General features: G+C 37.3%; 1 protein-coding gene across 4 annotated transcripts in view; it reads left to right on the forward strand.

Moving 5' to 3' along the window:
- Positions 1-19213, forward strand: part of AFG1L (AFG1 like ATPase) — a 64380-nt gene that overhangs the window by 24032 nt on the left and 21135 nt on the right. For all 4 annotated transcript variants that reach the window (XM_042811639.1, XM_042811663.1, XM_042811643.1 and 1 more), the window contains 2 exons: positions 2714-2813; positions 5195-5253. In XM_042811639.1, the coding sequence (XP_042667573.1) occupies positions 2714-2813; positions 5195-5253 (159 nt within the window). The remainder of the gene's footprint in view (positions 1-2713; positions 2814-5194; positions 5254-19213) is intronic.

Here is a 19213-nt window from a genome sequence, read left to right on the forward strand (position 1 = left end):
TAGCCATTCTAAAAACACATCCTCACTTGAAAAACAACAGAAAAAAAGCCTCAGAGAATGAATCCATTTGTAATTATGATTTTCATGTTTCAAAATGCAGACATTGCCCAATATAACGAGACCAGTCATTGTTTAGTGATCAGGTAACTATACACTGGTAATCAGAAGCACTGATTTTACCTTGAGACTGTAACCTGTGACAGTTAGTATTGGTGAAAAAGAATCCGTACTTCTGCTGAATGGTCACAGTGTTAGTATTTATACACCATCAGTACCACTTGGACTTAAACCAAGCTACAATTTAGGGAGTTTTTTACTAACATAACCTGCATGCTATTAAAAGCCTCTAATAAAAATTAGGCTCTTATTTTTGTGCTAATACTAATTACTGGTAATGCATGCTTATGTTTATCATTCATTACATGGAACTATACCAATCAGCAGATGACTGAGTCTTGAGCACTTACACATGTAAATTAACTCTTAGTGATTTTAGTGCTTAGTGCTTTTTATGTTTTTTTAATTCATGTAAGTGAGCCACAGTGAAAAGCAACACGGGGTCATAAAATTTATTTTTCTTCAGTGTTAATGAAATGTCTCCGTTCTCTCCATTACCAGGCATTCCTTACTGCTAATTTGTAGCCTTTGCTTCTGTTCCACCAAGTAAGGATTGCAGGATATGGAAAAAAACGTAAAAAATAACAGTGGTTAATTCCTGTCAGCTAGTTGCTTTGGCTGGTAGAATTCTTCCCTTACCAAAGCTCTATTAGTTCAAAAGAAATTTGCATTCCAGTTCTCAAAATGGCTCTGGCTTTTTGACAGAGCTTAAGGAGTTTGGTTTTCTTTTCTAGTATAGTGAGGACACCAGAATTTAGCATGAAACAACAGTTCTCATTAATAAGAGAATTTTATTCACTGTTTTCTGTCATGCAAACACTAACATTTTTTCCATTTTGTTTTCTAAAGGTAGTGTGCCTTAGAGTGCTTTCTGAACACAAATTTGGTTAAAAAAAATAATTTATAACATGGATTTTTAAAACTTGCATCACAAAGCAAACCTAAGAGCCAAGAAATTCATTTACCACTAAAATGCCTATATTGATTTTGTATATTTTGAAGACAAAAGGGAAAATTCCTAAAATCTAATATTTAGAAGAAATAAATTGTAGGTGGAAGCATCAACAGCTACATCAGATATGTAGTACAGCTGTGACTCACTACATGTTCCTAAAGCGTAGTGATGGGAGAGATACAAATCTGAGAAGTGTGTTACTGATCTTCTGAAACGGTTTGGTTTTGAAAGAGAGAAAAAAAATCCGTATTAACGGATTCCATGGAAATAAATAAAAGAACTCTTTGGGAGAAGGAAATTGATATTTACACACATTTCCTTAGGAACTTTACTGCTTCCAGTCTAGTTGTGAGAATCACAGCCTCATTCTTTTTCTGTCTCTAACGTAGAATTAATTTGTTTTGCTTCTCAGATAGGTGTGTTAGAATTTGGGAGTGGGGATTTGGAAAAGTACAATACTGATCAGTCTTTCTGTGGCTTGCATTACCATTGCCGTGTTCATATCTAAACTGGCAAAAGCATAGCAGTGCATCGGTCTGTAATCAGCACGTATAACTGCCAGCTGACCACCACCTTTTTATTTCCCCAGCACTGGGGTCTGTGGTAAGTCAAAATGCAACAAGTGTCTATATATCAACGAAGGAGAAGGCAGAAGGAACAAGAGCTTAATGATAGCAGAGGTGATTTACTTAATAGGACTGCTAATTTCAGCTGCTGAACACCTGCAACATATAAATTGCTGTTGTAACAATGTTATGTTTTTTCAATCTGTTTGGACAAATTTATTCCTTTCTTTCATTTGTGTAGAATGGTTGCTGTTTGGCATTCCTTTTATTTCTTGATACTGTAAAGCAAGTTAGTTCAGCTAAACTTAGATATTGAAAGAAATTTTACTTTATTGCTTATTGTTTAAGCTTTTTTATTTCAGTATTGCCTGTCCCACCCCTTTTTATTTTCTGTTAGTGTTTTCTGCCTGAAGGTTAGAAGAGGCTGACTGTGCTGGAAGTGACTGCCGTGCCTTTTGATTATTCATGGACAGTAATAGAAGGCACTTAAAAAGAACAATGAAATTGCTTATTTTTGTGATGGGCCATCTGTTGAATTGTTTTTTGCAACAATCACACAATAGTATCTATGTCATATCATTCTATTTTCAACAGCAGCTGATTATGTATAGTTGGCTCCTTATCTTTATTTCTGAAGTCCCATGACCATTTAAATTCACCTCTGCAAACCTTTGCCTCAAAGGTAATAGAAATGTAAAACAGCCGGTGTGTATTGTCTTTGTTTTCTGGTTTTTTCTTTTTTTCGTGTTGTTTCCAATTGATGAGGTCTCTTAAATGTTTAGATCTGTTTTCTGTGTTTCCCACCTGTAGTTTTATAATAGAAGTTAACATGGAATCGTTTAGCAATCGGTAGAGATATGGTGGAGTTCTGTAATAAAAAGCAGGCAAGTTTTGAAAGGCTGTGGTACATTCACTGCTTATTAATTATCCCTTTTATTTTTTCCCACCAAGCAATAATTAGAATCTTTCTCCATGGCTTTCACTAACAAGCATTTTTCCTAGCTATAAAGCCACTCGCAAATCTATTGCGGCAGAAGCTGAAAGCAAGACAAAACAAATGTGTTGTCTTCCGCAGGTCACTGACATTGCTGATGCCATGATTCTGAAGCAGCTTTTTGAAAACTTGTTCCAAAATGGGGTTGTCGTTGTGGCAACATCTAACAGGCCGCCAGAAGGTAAAAACAAACATGCTACTACTATTAACCAGGTACAGTTAATCTCAGTATCTTACAAAAGAATCCTGTAAGAACAATATGTTATTGAATATATATTAATGAACTCACTAGCCTTCAAAAATCTGAGATGCCCCATTTTGTCTCCTGTTTTCTGGTTTTTTTGTGTGTGTGTGTGCTCTTAAAAAAGAAAGGTTTTTCACTTCATCTTACTCCTTTCTTTTCTTGTGCTGAACTTCATACCTCTTCTTTCCCTTGTCCTTCTGTGGTTTTTGATTTTCTATACTCTATCCAAACCAGTGGGAGGAGAGTATTTAGGAATGGGGATGGGTGAAATATTGCTTCTGTTTGGGAGTTTCCAGGGCAGAAAAGATCATACCCAGAATAGAGGTGAAGTGAGACAGTTTGTCTACTAGTTTGTAGCTAGCAGACTGCAGGCCTTCTACACTAGCTGAGGGGGAGGAGCATGCCCCTTTTTTAAGATACCATTTTCACAGCCTAGTTTGAGGTCATTCGTTGGAAAGTACTTAGATGGAGAGTTGTTTCCATTTCTAACAGTATTTTTAGAGTTTGACTGGATAGATCCTTCTAAAAGCCCTCAAATCTGCATGGGTTTTAATCAAGCAATAATTGTCTTTTTTTTTTTTTTTTTTTTTTTTACATCATAATGTAGTGTATATATAATGTTTTGTTATAGCATAGCATTAGTAGATAGCATAATGCATGATTTCTATGCAACTTTTATAACAATTCACAATTCAGATTAATAGCAAATGTTTGCAAAGCACACTAAAAGGTTACAGCATTAACTGAGTGCCCCTTAATTTTTCTACCCAAATAAATTAGGTAAAAGAGAATTTTTTTTAATCTTCAAAAAGACAAGAAAACAATCAAAATACTGTTACTGAAAGGCAAAATAATTTCCTGTTGGGTTATTTTCCTTTTTTTTTTTTAAGCAATCAGTACAAAATCAGAACTAATATAGCTAAGAGAACTACAGGTTAACTCAGTGCTGGGGCCTCGCTCACTTAGGATCCACCCTCGTGTTTGTTGATTCACCACTATCACTACTCTGTGAAGTTCAGGAGAAATTCTTATAATTTGGGTATTCCACCTTACATCTTAATTTGTCAATCTGTGACCATTACTGTCATGTGTCTGTTTTTGGTACATATTTAGTCAACCTGAATAGCATTCATTTCTACTATCTACACAGCGGAGAACATCATAGAATCATAGAATAGCTTGGATTGGGAAGCACCTTAAAGGTCACCCAGTTCCTGCCGTGAGTAGGGTTGTCACATCAGTAAAGGCTTCTCCAGAAATGAGCAATATTGCTGTCCAGACACTGATCATTGCTTGCTGTTTGGTGTTCTTGTTTTTGTGTTTTTTTCTCCGTACTGCTCCATATTTGTAAATGCTTACACTGTGTGTCTGAAATCCTTCCACAGAGAAGAGTGCTGGATTAATCCCTATGTTGTATCAAGGTTTAAGATTGAATTAAGAAATTCTCCTATTGTAAATACAAAAGGAAAAAGTGGCTTTTTTACTAGCAAGCAGATGCACTCAGCAGCTGACCTTTAGTGATGTGCTTAACCATGTTACAATTCTGTCCCATTGGAGTATGAGGGGAAATATAAGGAATAGTATGTGAGGAATCCTGGTTTATTTTCACCACCAAAATTACTGTTTTTTTCCAAATCCTCATAAAACAGACATAATAATTCTTTTATGATTATATTAGACAGTTGGATAGTTTCTTTAAGCACAGATCTTCATTCCATTGCACAAAAAACATCTTAATATTTTTTGTATTCAGTTGCATTTTGAGCAACTTCGCATAAGGCTGTTTTCTGTTTATTTGTTTTTGCCTTAGAGATGACTGTTCTTGTCCCTTTGGAAAAAGAGTGGACCTGGTACAATTGCTAAAGGTTAAAGTTTTCCAAACTACACTGAAAAAGAATTATACTAACTTTTAAAATACAGGTTGCTTATTTGAGTTTAATCTGAGTCTTTCCCTTCTACCCAATAATTTATATTTAGCAACTATATAGTGACAGCCTTATAACATTCATTTTGAGCATTACAAATCATTTTTGTATCCTTTTTTTAATAGTTGTCTTCTGCTAAAATCAGTTATCTCATTAGATGTCTCATCTTTTACTCTATACCTTTTCCAGACTTTCTAAGGATGTTGCTCTCTTACTTGAGAGTGCAATGAATTTTTTATACAGTAAGAGAACAGAAATCAATTTCAGCTTTCCTTTTTCCACTTTTGTTCCTTATCGCTTTAGCAACACAGTTTTATTTGCAAGTCTAAAAGACAAGCTCACATTGTTATTAAGACTAAGTAGCAAAACTGGTACTGATTTCCTTTCTTTCAGATCTCTATAAAAATGGTCTTCAGAGAGCTAATTTTGTACCATTCATTGCTGTGCTGAAGGTAAGGAGAATCACTTTATAAATGCTTTTCAATTTGCCTGCTGTATTAATCAATTTGATTTGGACAGGATTGCTTTGATACTACTTAGGCTGCTCTGAAAGAAATGCCTCCTAGTTATTTCCATGGAAACTACAACAGATACAAAGAGCACAATAGCACTGTTTGAAGGAGCAAATTCTCATCTACAAAAAGCTATTTTTCAACATCGTCGCCATCGTTAGCTATGCATTTTTGCCAGCAGTGACCAAGAGCCTGCATGCTACACTCGTAAAAGTCAGCATCAGTGGGGATGACCCACTGTTTCACAGCTGTTACGATGGCATTGTTGCTAGGAAAATGTTGCCCACGCAGTCCATCTGTCATCATCCCGAATAGATGGAAGTCAGAGGGCACCAAGTCTGGATTATATGGGGGGTGCGGTAGGACAGTCCAGCCAAGATTGACAATGTTCTCTGTGGTCTTCAGAGTGGTACAGGGCCTCGTGTTATCATGTTGCAAGAGAAAGTTCATCCTCTCTGGTCTGACTCCGGAAGTTCAAGCCTTCAGCTTAGTTAGCACTGTGACGTAGTGGTCAGAGCTGATGGTTTGCTCAGGTTTCAGGAAATCCCAAAGAATAATCCTTTTCCTGTCTCAACAGACATTACACTTCGCTTTACCCACTGAGAGCTGCATCTTGAACTTTGATAGGGAATTCATATGTCACCACTCCATGGACTGCTGTTTTCACTCTGGCTTTTAGTGATGACACCATGTCTTGTCACTGCTCATAATACACTTTAGGAAACTGCCACCATCAGCTTCGTGTTGGTGCAAGTAGATCCTGACAGATTTGCATACAATGTTCTTTTGGTTCCTGTGTGAGCATTTGTGGGACCCACCTGGCACAAACTTTGCAGTATTCCAATGCTGCAACTGTCATTTGCAATGCATTGAAGCCAGTATTCAGTTCTGTACACAATTCCCGGGTTGTAATCTCCTGATTTGCATGGATGAGCTGATCGAGATGCCCTTCATTTTGTGGTGTAACAGCTGTGCACAGCTATCTGGAGTGTGGCTTGTATTTCACATCATTGTTGCCACTGCTGAAATGCATCACTGGCCATCTCATTGTGCTCACATCTACTGTTTGGTCTCCATCAATGTTCAGCAAGCATCAGTGGATGTCAGTGGGTGCCATCTTTTCTGCACAGAGGAACTCAGTCTGTACTTCACATCAGACTTGATTCTGCCAGGCTGCCTCTCTGCTGCCATCTCTCACACAGCAACAATGTGTAATTGGTGGGAACATTCAACCTCTACTGCCATATCCTCAACATCTGCCTCTGACATCATGGGCCAACATAATGAAATAGGAGGCATTACTTTTGGAGCAGCCCCTGTAGTTTCCAGATAGGATGTATATGGATCAAAAATAATTGAAAGTAAGCAAAGAGGAACATAGTTCTAGAACAGGACATTTAGTACGAGAAAAAGTTTGCCTTTTTGGCCAAAGCAGCAGAATGTGTTTGGATGGGACTTTCTTACTGTCGTGTGACGTAGTAATTCTGTAACGGTGATACGCTATTATACTCATGGGCATTTTACATTTGTTATACCAAAAAACCCTCTATGTTCCTTTGGTTTAAAGAAATTAGTATTGTGCATGTACCCTTAAATTACCTTGTTTGGGGATCTGTACATTTTTTTTCCCCCTCGTGTGGAAGTGGACTTCTGAGTCTGTATTTGCAAGGCTTTGTGTGATGCCCAACAAATAGAAGTTCCAAAGCATGATCCCTGGAGTGGGAAATGTGTGAATTGCTTCATTTAGGTGAAAAAATGGAGCATACTTCTTAAATGTGAATAATAGAATCATTCACTTTGCTTTTAAAATAATATATGCTGAATTCACATTTTAAGTTCTGGTTGAGTTGCAAATCTTTCTAATTCCCAAACTCTGACTGTATTGTTACATTATTGAGGGCTGGCCTGTGGTTGGTGGGGTTAGCATACAGCCCCTGTATTTGGGTCTGTCTGGACTGACATGACATGCAAGGTGCAAATAACAGCACTTACTTTCTTCACAGTAGCGTTGCCAGCATAAACACATAAATAAGGTGAACTGTATCAATATCTAAGAAGATATTGATAGGGAAGGTAGAAATTGAGGTCAGGTTGGATTAATAAGGAATTTAGAATTTCAGAATAGATAGATTGGTTGGATATTTATGCTAAGGTGGTCAGCAGTGAGGTAGTTAAGTGCCTTGGACTTTCAGTGGGCATGCTGGAATTATGAGATTACTTAATTGGCTAACCACCTTTGAAAGTCCTGCCTGACGTAGATATTTGAACAATTACCATGTTCCAAAGTTAACGTGCTGTTGACATAGGCAACCCTAAATATCTCAGAATGGCTGTGTATAAAGTCAGGGAGGTTACCACTGAAAGTGGTTCTTAACAGGATGGCTTTAAAAAAGTAAGAGATGTAAAAACGAGTGAACAACTATAACCACTTTAGATTCTTGAAAAGGGCTTATTTTGTAGCTAATAGATGCATGATAGGTTGCAATGGTAGAACATTTTCAAGAAGGGTAATAATTTTACATACGTTTGCTTTTCTAAATGCAGCATCATTCTCAGCATCTATGACAAATCTTGCTTTTTCCTTGCTGCTAACCTGTCTTTTCTATGTCTTTTTCCTGGTTAGCTCTTAGTTTTCTACCTTGATGAATGTAAAGCTCTTTTATTTCACTTATGGTCAGAGTTAATGAATATCTGTCGTGCATGTTTATCTGTAGTTTGCTTTTACTTTCCCTTTGGCTGGCAGAAGAAAAAAAGTAGAATGTAGTTAAGTAGAATGTAGTTTACACTTACAGAATATCTCATTAGGACGGGGAAAATAAATGTAACAAAAGGACCTCATGGATACGGTGCTGACAGAAACCCTAATGATTGGTGCATTGGTTTAGAGCTGCAATTGAGGATGGAGTAATGTGAAAAGAAATAAGTAGCACAACGTAAATGAGAGATGTGCAGACATTACCATAATGAGTGAAGGGAGAAATGAAGTTTGAATATTCTGCTCAGAAGGACGTTTCTAAAATTCTGGATTGCTTGTTTCCCCCCCTTCCCTCTCCCCCTTCCCTCTCCCTCTCTTTGTTTCTCCCCTGTCTAGAGTAATACAACTCTAAACATACCTGCCTTTACTGCCTTTAATGTAAGTGTTCAGTAAATGTTATCAAAATAGTATGATTCTTTCTCAAAACATAATGCTTGAAGAGCAGATCCGATGAAGCTTATCAACAAATGTTTCTCTGACCTTAGTTGGAAAGTGGAAGGGTGATGACAAGTCATTAAAAACAATAATAATTAATAAAATATCCAAGTCTACATTTTGAATTCAGCACATCAGAAGCAGGCATTAGAAACCTCATGAATTGAATGTATTTTGAAGCAAGATTTTAACAGATGACTGTTACATTACAAAGGCACGGATACAAAGAAAGCCATCTTCTGGTTGTGGTGGCCTGAGAAGCACAGGTTTAAGCCTTCTCCATGTGCATACAATCTACATCATTGTACCCTGTAGCTTTTCTCACTACAGTGGTGTTACTGCATGAAGAAGCTTCCTCAGTGTTCAGAATTCCATGTGTGTCTTTAGGAAGTGGAAAGAGGATATTAGGATTCTGAATTAAGATATAATGGGAAAACACTGCATTGGATACTGACAAATCTTTGATTTACTACCTTGTGTACCTTCAGCTCATTCCAAGCTATACGTGTCTGTGTTATTTTTATGGTAATCTAACCTGTTTCCTGAAGTGGCTTTGATAACTTGGACTAACTTCTTGTCTTACTTTTCTTTGGATTCAGAGCCTCCTGCCCTGCCTTTGCTTGGGATTTGGCAATGTTTTTCTCTTTCTTTCCTGTCTTTTGTGACCAGAAAACTTAAGATAAGGCCTTTGCACTGGAAGTAATTCAACATATGAGTATTAAAGTCCTTCAAATCATCTTAGGAAGATAGGATGAATGGAAGATATCAGCAGTGTTTCTGTGAAGAAATATTTCACTTGAAATGGTACAGATTTCAGGGTCTTTCTATTCTACAAAAGTGGAGTGAGTAGCTCCTAGATACCCCAATAGCTGTAGCAAAACTCTTTTTCCCTGTCTTCATATGATAGTGAAATAGTTTCCATCTTAAATCAAGGATTTGTTTATTTTCATCTTTTCTTTCTTCCTTTCTTCCTTTCTTCCTTTCTTCCTTTCTTCCTTTCTTCCTTTCTTCCTTTCTTCCTTTCTTCCTTTCTTCCTTTCTTTCTTTCTTTCTTTCTTTCTTTCTTTCTTTCTTTCTTTCTTTCTTTCTTTCTTTTAAATTTCATTTTATTCAAATTACATAGTTCTGGTATCTGCGTTTGGGTTCCTGTTCCTCGCAAAGACAATTGTAAGCCGATTTCTGTGTGATAAGCACAAAGGAGAAACAGTGGTTTATGGAAAATGTGCCTTGCAAAGTTTCTTCACGTTGCTTTTCTAGAATTCACGTTGCTTTTCTGGAAGGTAGGCTACTGGGGGCACGGAATTGCTGCGTGCCTACTGTGGGAGTTGCAATTGGTGACCTTTTTTTTAGGCCCACCTGAAAGGTGCAGGTCCTACAGCCTGCATCTGTAGTTCAGCACATGGTCCCCTCTGCAATCTGCATTTATCCCAGTGTTCTGATCCTTTAAAATCTTACATGGCTTGGGATCTGAATTTTCACTGGTTTTCTTAAATAGGGAAATACTCTCAGTTGATTGGTTTGTTGTGGCTGAAATTCTTTGGGATGGAATATTCTTTCAAGAAAGGCTTAGATTCTGCAGCAGATAGGAGTGCTTCTCCAGTCTATGCAATTTTATTAAAAATACAGCTTTTTCAGAGATAAGTATTAGGAAGGAAAAATCTTTTAATTCTATAATTGCAATTAGACTCAGTCCCTTCTGATTGAGCTTTTAATCTTGCGGCGTCTCTTACTGAGAATTTTGAAGTGCATGGAACTCCTTAGTGATTTTTTATAAAGGCAGTTCTTGACAAGAAAACCTTGTGTACTGGTTACTTTGATCAAGTGCTTGCAGCAGAAATGCTTCCAACATTATTAGTTTAAAGCAAAATGAAAATGTGAAAACTTTCTCAACCTTTTAACGTTAGTTTACAAATAAAGCCATGCATCCTTAACAACTTGATGTAAGATCAGAAGTGAGGCTTTTCAGGAAAGAGAAAGTAAAATTTAATTTATTGGTTTGACAGTAATTTGGCAAGTTTAATTTCTATAGACATTTAATGAAGATATTTACATCAATCATTCACTGCTCTGGAATCCTAATTCTAATTCAGTAGCTTCTTCAGGCAAACACTTTTCCTCAAATAGTTAGATGTATATCAACTAGAATTTTAAACTAGTTGTATTTGCAGAGATTTCATGGAGCTGTAGTACAAAGTTTTAAAATGCCAAGCCAAGTCAAAATATTGAATACGTACCTTCAGCATATTGTCAGATTTTCTTTCCAGAATAGAACTGAAGCTGCACAAAGTCCCAGCTCAAAGTCAGGAGGTGTTACGGGCTTTGATAGCCTGAGTATACCTTTAAAAGGTACAGATTTAAAATAATAGTAACATGAAAGTCAAGCTGACTTTGGTTACCTGTACTGCTTGAACTAAAAGTAAAGAAGCAACCAGAAGTCTGGTTTTAGTAGTACAGGAAATTACTGTAAGCTCCCTATGGTGAACTTCATTTCATTATTTCTTTCCAACTGTTTGGTTAAAATGACTGTTAACAGCAAGCCTGGTAAACACCTTTCACATAGAAAGGAGCATCAGTGTATGCTGTGTTGCGTTTATTATTTGTCTCAGATTGGGTTGGTGATTATTTATTGACATTTTTATTTGCTCTGCTGAGTTTTAGTTAAAATATACTCTCTTTTCCAAAGCAGTGAAAGGAGAGATGGAAAACTGTTTTCACTTTTCAATAACTTATGCGAAATAGGTGAAAATATTTAAAACATTTTGAGCTGCCCCTCAGGAAATTGGTGCGAGTTAGCTTTGTACAAAGGCATTTGGTAGATATAAAATTTCTTTGATTGTGCATTCAGCTTTTGTCCAACCACCTGTGCTGGAAATACAGGGATTTGCTGAGTGGCAGATCTGCTCATTTAAAAAAAAAAAAAAAAAAAGTCATCTCATTGATGAAATTGATTTGTCAGTTTGTTCCATTCTAATGGTGTGATAGCCCAGCAGCTTTCAGTATGTTGAATAGTTAAAACCTGCTTTTGAGGTCAGTGTCAGCCACTCTGACCCCTGTGAACTGTCACCTGAGTCAGGATTGCTGGGATTAATCCTTTGATATTGTGATGGCTTCGCCTATCAATTGACTTTTTCATTACTGAAGATGTTGGGCCTTTTGTTTCCCTTCTTAGTATGTAACCAAGCAAACTCCTAAGTAGAAGGAGCATTTGTTCTTGTTCTCTCTCTCTTTGCGAGTAATAGAAGCATTCATCTTTTGTGAAGTGTACCTAATTAAACATGTAAAAATAGAAAATATAGCATGATTGCAAGTATTTCTGTGCCGTTTCAGTGTCATTTACGGGTAATTTGTGTGACAAATTTGTGAGACCGAACTGAAAAAACGTTGTATTTAGAAAGCAAGGTGTCGAATTAGAGCTTATCAGCCCTTTCTGCATACAGCCTTTAAAGTCTGTTTTAAATTTAAACTCAGGGGTTACTCGAATTCTGTAGCTTAAAGCACTACTGCTTATTATAAAGTACCCATCGCCTTAGCTCGTTCTCCCATTACCAAGCAGCTGTTTGTTTACTTTCCATGGCTGTTTTATACACACACGCCTGGGCTCGCTCCTAGACAGCTTATTTAGAGGCAGACCAAAACTTTATCTGAGGATAAAACATTTCCTATTGTAGCTCCATGCGGGGCCCTCCTCCTCCCTTATTTCCTTTATTTGCTGTTTCCCAAATTCTTGCTTGGTTTGTTTGCTCTTCAAATAAAATGAGTAAACCGAAGCATATCGTAGATATGGAATCACTGATTCCTGCTGTATCAGGGTAAATTAGTCTAATTACACGTGGCAGTTTTATTTGCTTGTGATGTAATGTGAAATGAGGTCCTGCCTCCCCCTCAAAAGCCCGAGCCAATTAATAAAGCTTTTAAGCTCTTTGTCACAGGCCACCGTGGAGGTCTGCAGAGAAGAACTTTAATCCAATAAACATTTCATTTAGATCATGAAAAGAAAGCATGAGGAGAAGCTCCTACAAGAGGGTGTTACCAGCGATTGTAGCCACGAAGAGATGTGAGGAATTTGCCAAATTAACCGAGAGGCCTTCATATTTAACACATAAATGTGTCAAAACTAATAATAGAATTATTTAATTCGAGTCGAACCTTATATTGTTAAAATTCTAAGAAGCCACGACTGTTTTCTTCAAAGACTTTACTGTTGAGCTGGATGGACAGGGCAAGGGGAGGTTGTGAGAAACCCAGATAGCAAATAACACTGGCCGAAGCTGGTGGAAAAAAAAAAAAAAAAAGGAATAGATAATTAGGTGTAATTAGCGTGTATGAATTGTTGTCTCCCTGCCCTCGGCTTGAATAAATTTCGGAGAAAAAAAACCCTAGTGGTGAAAATGCTTTGATGTAAGAAGAGTCATTGTGGTTTGGCAGCATAAAGGCAGTGTTTTATACTTCTCGCATAATGGTCGTGATACAGAAAGAGTGAATGGACTCTGCACCCCCCAGTCTGCTTTACAGCAAGGACTTTTGGATTCTCTTGAAACAAAATGCATCAGAAGTTTTCAGTTGTTGGTAATGAGGTAGTGGACCTCATCAGAGCTAAGCGTAAGCCATCTTTAGCCTTTGTTTAGATCTTAATCGCGTTTTTTTTTCTTATTCTCAGAAATCCAGTTTCGCAAATCAATACTTTTTTTTTTTCCCCCTGCCTGCCAACAGCTCTGGCAGGAGCAAAGGCTAATGCTGGGAGAAGAAATACGAATCAAACGTTAAAAAGAAAAAACAACAGCAAAAAAAGAAATGGAGACAAATAACTTTGGGGCGTCATTCAAGTGAAATACGTGTGGTGGGGGTGAATTTGACCCTTAGCTCATGAAACATTGTGCTAGAAATTCGGAGTGAACTCTTGGCAATTTGCTTTTCATGGAGCAGCACGGCTCGTTTATTAGGAGATTGAAAGTTACAGTCATTGTGGCTCCTTCGCAAAACTGCATCTTATACAATCTTTGTTGGTTTTGGTTTTTTTTTTAATTTACATTTAGTCTGCAAGGGCACTTTTCTTTTTTCCTAAGCAATGTGAAATGAGGAAAGCTGCTCAGTGTAATACTGCGCTGGAAGTTTGCTGTTTGCCATTATTCTGTTCCTTGCCTGGAAAAAGGAGAGACTACTTGTCTCCTACTCAGAACTGCCACATCTGTACCGCCTGAATTCTTGCACTTTTGTCTGATTATCTGAAATACTGTGCATACAGCAATACTGAAAAACAGTGCATTTTAAGAGTCTCTGTCTTTATGCATGCACCATTATTTTACAAGTTAATTGTCTATTTTTCCTCTTCTTAGGGGGTAGCTGATTTATAGATAGATCTTAAAATAAGTTATTGAAAAGTCCTACAATGGATCTTATGTTCCTTGCAGTCGCAAGAATAGCGGGCTTTCTTAGTTGTTAAAAGTTTTGAGGACTGTAATGTAAACTTGCACAACTTCCACTGAATTCATTTTAATTCTGAATATTATCGATGCTGAACTCTTCAGTTTAATGCGTTCTTGTCACAGTGTAAGACAGAGATCCATTTAAAAAATTCTGTTAGTAGTATTTGACTTCCCAGATCTTTGTGCTTTAAGTCCATTCAAAAACAGTTCACAAATAAAATGTTCTAAAATCATCCAAACTATTAGTTTTATTGACATTGTGAGCATTAAAAATTGGAACAAACACTGCTGTCCAAGGCTATTGCAGCAACTCCCTGTATTTCCTTATTGCAAGTAATGAAGAACATGGGAGAGAAAGGACTAAAAAATCAGTTAACTCCTTACAGCATTGCACTATTTTTATAGATCAGGTAGGCTTTTGTACTTGAAGTTGATTTGATCTGTGAAAGGCAACACCTGAATATCATGCCAAGTAATTATGTCTGATTGTAGGATTAATTTTTTTTTTTTCCAGGTATAGGTCACAGCAAATTCAGTTAGGGTAGAGTATGTACAAAGCTAAGAAATATGCAGATTTTCTGTTGTAAGATTGTGTAAAAATTATTTACAGTTAATACTTGCATAAAGGTTAGAAAGGTTGATGAAGTGATATTTAGTTTTGCTTTACTATTCACTGCATGTCAGAATGTAATTATGACTGATTCATGAAACTGTCTTAGCAATGAACCATCTTTATTAAAATGCTGATCAAGACAAGAGCTGACAGTAATAAAGAATAGAACATTTTAGTGTTGTTGCTTTTGAATGATTGCTAATTACCCCAGAGGTCACATATAGTGCTTATGAGGATTCATTGACATTTTCTTTAAAGTCTACTGTTTCAGCAACATGTGAACAGGAAGACCAAAAACTGTATGCATACCCAAGAGTGCTTGGACCAAGTTTTTATCCATCACAAAATACCTGATGATTCTTTCTCCTTCCCTCTCCCCACAAGGACATCTGTAGTCTCATGAATCTGTGTAGGAGAAAGTTAGGCATGTTACAAACTCTGTTTTTAACAGGGCCAATTTTAAGCATGAATAAAGTGAGCAGCTCTTTGAAGGTCCTGCATCCGTGCCATGTTTGCCTGCAACTGTCAGGGTGGTTTCCTAATGGAGCTGAGGAAGCACAGCATGTGTTTCTCATGCTTCTCTCAGCACAAGTCCCAGTCAGACCAGTTTCATGTTCTGAAGCATGCTGGTGATTGCTGCTTGCTGATAAATTGGAGACTAGGCTAAAGGTAAAGCCTGCAGTATGCCTTGCAGGTCAGAAAACATGTTTTTAATGGCACACTGCAACTGACTTGAGAGGATTCTTGTTCTACCAGAGTTGTGAAACACTTGGGAAAACATCCACTGTAATGATATCCTTTGGATGAAGAAACCCTTTCTTCAAATCACTTAGGCAAAAAAAATAAGATCAAATAAATACATTTCTAGTGGATAACTTGAGGCTAAGTGAGTCATTCTGGTGAGCTTCGTTTACCCTAGGAACTCTTTCTCTGTTGCAGGCCAAGGCTTTTGAGGTGTATTTATGCATTGTTATTCTGGGAGAATGTTTCTCTCCTTGGATGGATGGATGTGTATGAGGAGAAACATTGCCAATGAACAGTCTCATTGCTTTCTGATTTGATAGATGGAAGAAATATCAGAGTGGTTAGAAGTTACACTTCTCATTTAGCTGTGACCTGAGTGACAGGCTGAGGATGCTCATCAGGTGTGGAAATTAGGGTAATCATCATCCCAAGATGAATCACTTCTGTCTCTGTCACTTTACACCTTCTCTGGGGTTCTCAAATAGGGTTTGTCTGTTCTTGTAGGCCAGCAGGAGATAATGTACGCTTTTGTGGATTTTTCATTTATCTATTTATTTATTTTAAATGCCATTAGAGTTTGGAACAGAGAATGACGATTGAGTTGGCCTACAGCAGTCTTGGATAAAATTAAGAGATAGTTGCTCATCAGCATCATCAAGGGTCATGAGCCGATCACGGTACTTGAGTTAACAGGAACGTATTTTACTTAGTACAGTGTCTGTCCCGGACTCCAGGGCCATTGGCACTTCATATATCTTACTGTGATACATGGGAAACAAACATGGTGAGAAATTGCAGGTTCTCCAATTCGCTTGGACCATCTTGAAATTTTCTAGAACTTTTGTTCCTCTCCTTAAGAAACCACCACATCATGTATTTTAAGTAGTTCAAGCATTTTAATAGCTACCGTTCAGGAATGCAGCACCAGAGGAATATCAGAGGTGCTTACAAGAAGAAAAACATTGTAAGTCTATGGTTAATAACTTTCTACTCAGAATTTTATTTTAACTATTCTATCTGAAGACTCATTTTAAGTGTTCTGACTTGAACTCAGCCTTAAGGCTTTGTTTCTTTTCCTTCTGAAATAGGAAGTTTTTCTACTACTTCACTGGAAATGAGCGCATGATCAAGCTGTATTTTTGACTTACTAATTGCTTTTTCAGTATTGTAATTGTATTTGTTCTTTGTATACATAAATACATAAATGACTTCAAAATAAATTGTATGACTGATTAATTTTGTGCATTTAATTTGAATAGGGTAAATCAGACTAGAAATATCTCAGTAGAATAGAAAATCTCTCGGAAACTGAAAGTGGTTCTACAGGAAAAGACCAGATGAGCTGTAGCTTCAATTTTACACATTTTCATCAAAAGGGAAGTAGAAATGTAGCCCAAGCAAGTGAAATTTGTAATTGTAAATTTCCATCTTAAAAAAAAAAAAATATATATATATATATAAAACATATATATACCCATATATATGAAACTATGTAAACTAATAGTTACAAGTGCAGCTTTGACAATTAAGTACTAACAGTCTGAAGCCACTGGTTAGTTCTTTGACTGTTGATTAGAATTCCGTGGTGGTGATTAGTGACTGTGAGGGTGCAATCACATCTGCAGGATTTAATCAGTTCGGTGGTGGAGAAGTTAGTCTGAAGATGGAGGGAGAAAGTAGAACTTCTGTACGTAATTCTGTTAGGTTTTGGGGTGGTTTTTTCATGCTATAGAAAAAAGTAAGGGTAAGAAGTAGAGATGTGCCTTTTTTTTTTTTTTTTACTTAAGAGTTTGTGGAATTTGTGAATGATACTATTGGGTTTTTTTTCTTCTGGTTCTGTAATAAGAGGAATATAATGTTGCTGACAGCTCTGAAGAAGTGAGAAAATGCATTGTGGCACTCAATGTGCGTGACTTCCGTGGCATTCGGCATTTAATTCCATATTATGCAACCATGGATACATTTTTTTTATTTTCGTAATTCTAATATTTTACATTCTTAGCCTGGAAATGCATGTTTTAGTTTCTTGTATTTTCTTCTCTTGTTTAGATTGCGTGCTGTCCTTTTTTTACCATTTAAGGCATTTACAAATATGGACGTTTTGCCCCATGTGCTCCTGTGAAGCAGATAAGTGAATGTTTACATGTATAGACACAAAAAGCCTGGGTGGCTACCGTTGCCTACAAAGGAAACCCCAAAAGGAAAATCCTTCAGATCTCTGCTCTGTGCGTAGCTTCCTTGTGACCTTTTTGACTCTGGCTTTGAATGAAGGTGACCAAGTGCTGAACCCCCCCTCCCCTTTAGAACAATCTCCACCAGCACATTCTCAGCGTGGATGAGAAATGCTGTTGTTACTGCCTGTTGGTGCAAGCAGTCCTCCCACAGCAGCCCTGAGTTCACTGATGCTGCTGTCGGACCCTTTCTCTCCTCAGTGTGGAGTCTGAGCTGAGTTTGTGGAAATAGCAGTGCCCGCAACAGTGATTGGTTGTGTGATGTTTTGTTGGCAGCCACTTCTTCCACCACATCATTTAATGATTGCTTGTGTTACTTGTGCTTCTGTTTCGCTTTTGTTGTTACTGTTGTTATTTTCCAGTAGTACCTACAGATCTGTGCTGCACATTCACATAAGGAGAAAGCTGTTCCTGCCTTCCAAGCTTACAACATAATAACAGCAGTTGTGTTGGAAAGGAACGCTTTCTGGAAACACGTTGCTCTACAGATTATAACAGATATATAGATTATAGCATTTTCTTTTGATGGTAGGGGCCATCTATTTTATACATATTTATACAATGTCTAACACTAGTTGGGAGTGTGCTTTAAAACATCTCAGTAAAATTAATTATTGGCAAACAGTTGCAGTATTTATTCACACAGAAGGGTTAGGAAAGTTTTGTGGCTGTTCTTGTTTAGAACATGGGTTGGTGTACAGTGGTTACAATACACTGCTGAACAGAGCAAAAAAATTTAAGATGATCCAAAGGGAAAGACAGTAAAACCCTGAATGTTTTCCATTTTTCAGAATTGCCGGTTAGCTGTCGCCTGTGTTTGTATCTTGTGTTACAAAAAACTGCTGTGTATCAGAATTGTGTGTTTCCATCTTGTGTGTATTTTGTTAAGTCGACCTTGGCTTCCTAAGGAAGCAAAAAATCAATAGGACTGTAAGAACCGTATTTGATAGATCTCTGAACTGGATGCTGCTCTTACTTTACTGGATGAAAGGCACTATAGTCCATGATCTCTAACAGGTATTTTCCAAGTAAGCTATGTAATGTTACAAGATTTTGGATTCTAATGTGGTGTGATGCATGTCTATGATTATACACTATAAGGATAATAGGAAAAAGTAGTATCTTTCCTTCAGGCAACTGTTCATAGCTGTAAAAGGGCCCCAGACCATAAACTGGCTTTTTATAAACAAGTTCTTCTTCACTGGTGTTGTTAATGATAGTGATTTATCCTGAATATCAATACCACTAATTATTTTGAAGAATGAGAAAAGGGAGGGAAGTTGGAAGCAATGCACCCACTTCATATCTATGTCAATAATATTTACATCCCCAGTTCTTATCTCCAAAACTCGTTCACTGTAATGTAATATCATGAGTCAGAACAGACTGTGATTGTGTTTAAGAAGCACGAAGTTTGGAAGCAGAATGCAAACAGACTGAAGTGTTTCATCCTATGTATCTCTGCACGCCTCACTGACCTGTGTCGTTTTCCCCACTGTTGGTCTGTATTTGAGCATGCACAGGGCCTGCTTTTCACAGCAGTCATCAGCAGCCTAGCTGCTAGCAGGGCTGTAAGTATCAGCACGATGAATTTACACCAGCTACAGTGTTTCAGGTGCATTTTTTTTTCTTTCAGTAATGAAAAAAACATGCCACGCTCCTAAGTATGTCTAGTTCCATGTTTGCTGTTCTCTGTCTT

Source organism: Centrocercus urophasianus, unplaced genomic scaffold (genome assembly GCF_019232065.1).
Source record: "Centrocercus urophasianus isolate 14NV4802_14NV808 unplaced genomic scaffold, USGS_Curo_1.0 seq_10, whole genome shotgun sequence".
Lineage (NCBI taxonomy): Eukaryota > Metazoa > Chordata > Aves > Galliformes > Phasianidae > Centrocercus > Centrocercus urophasianus.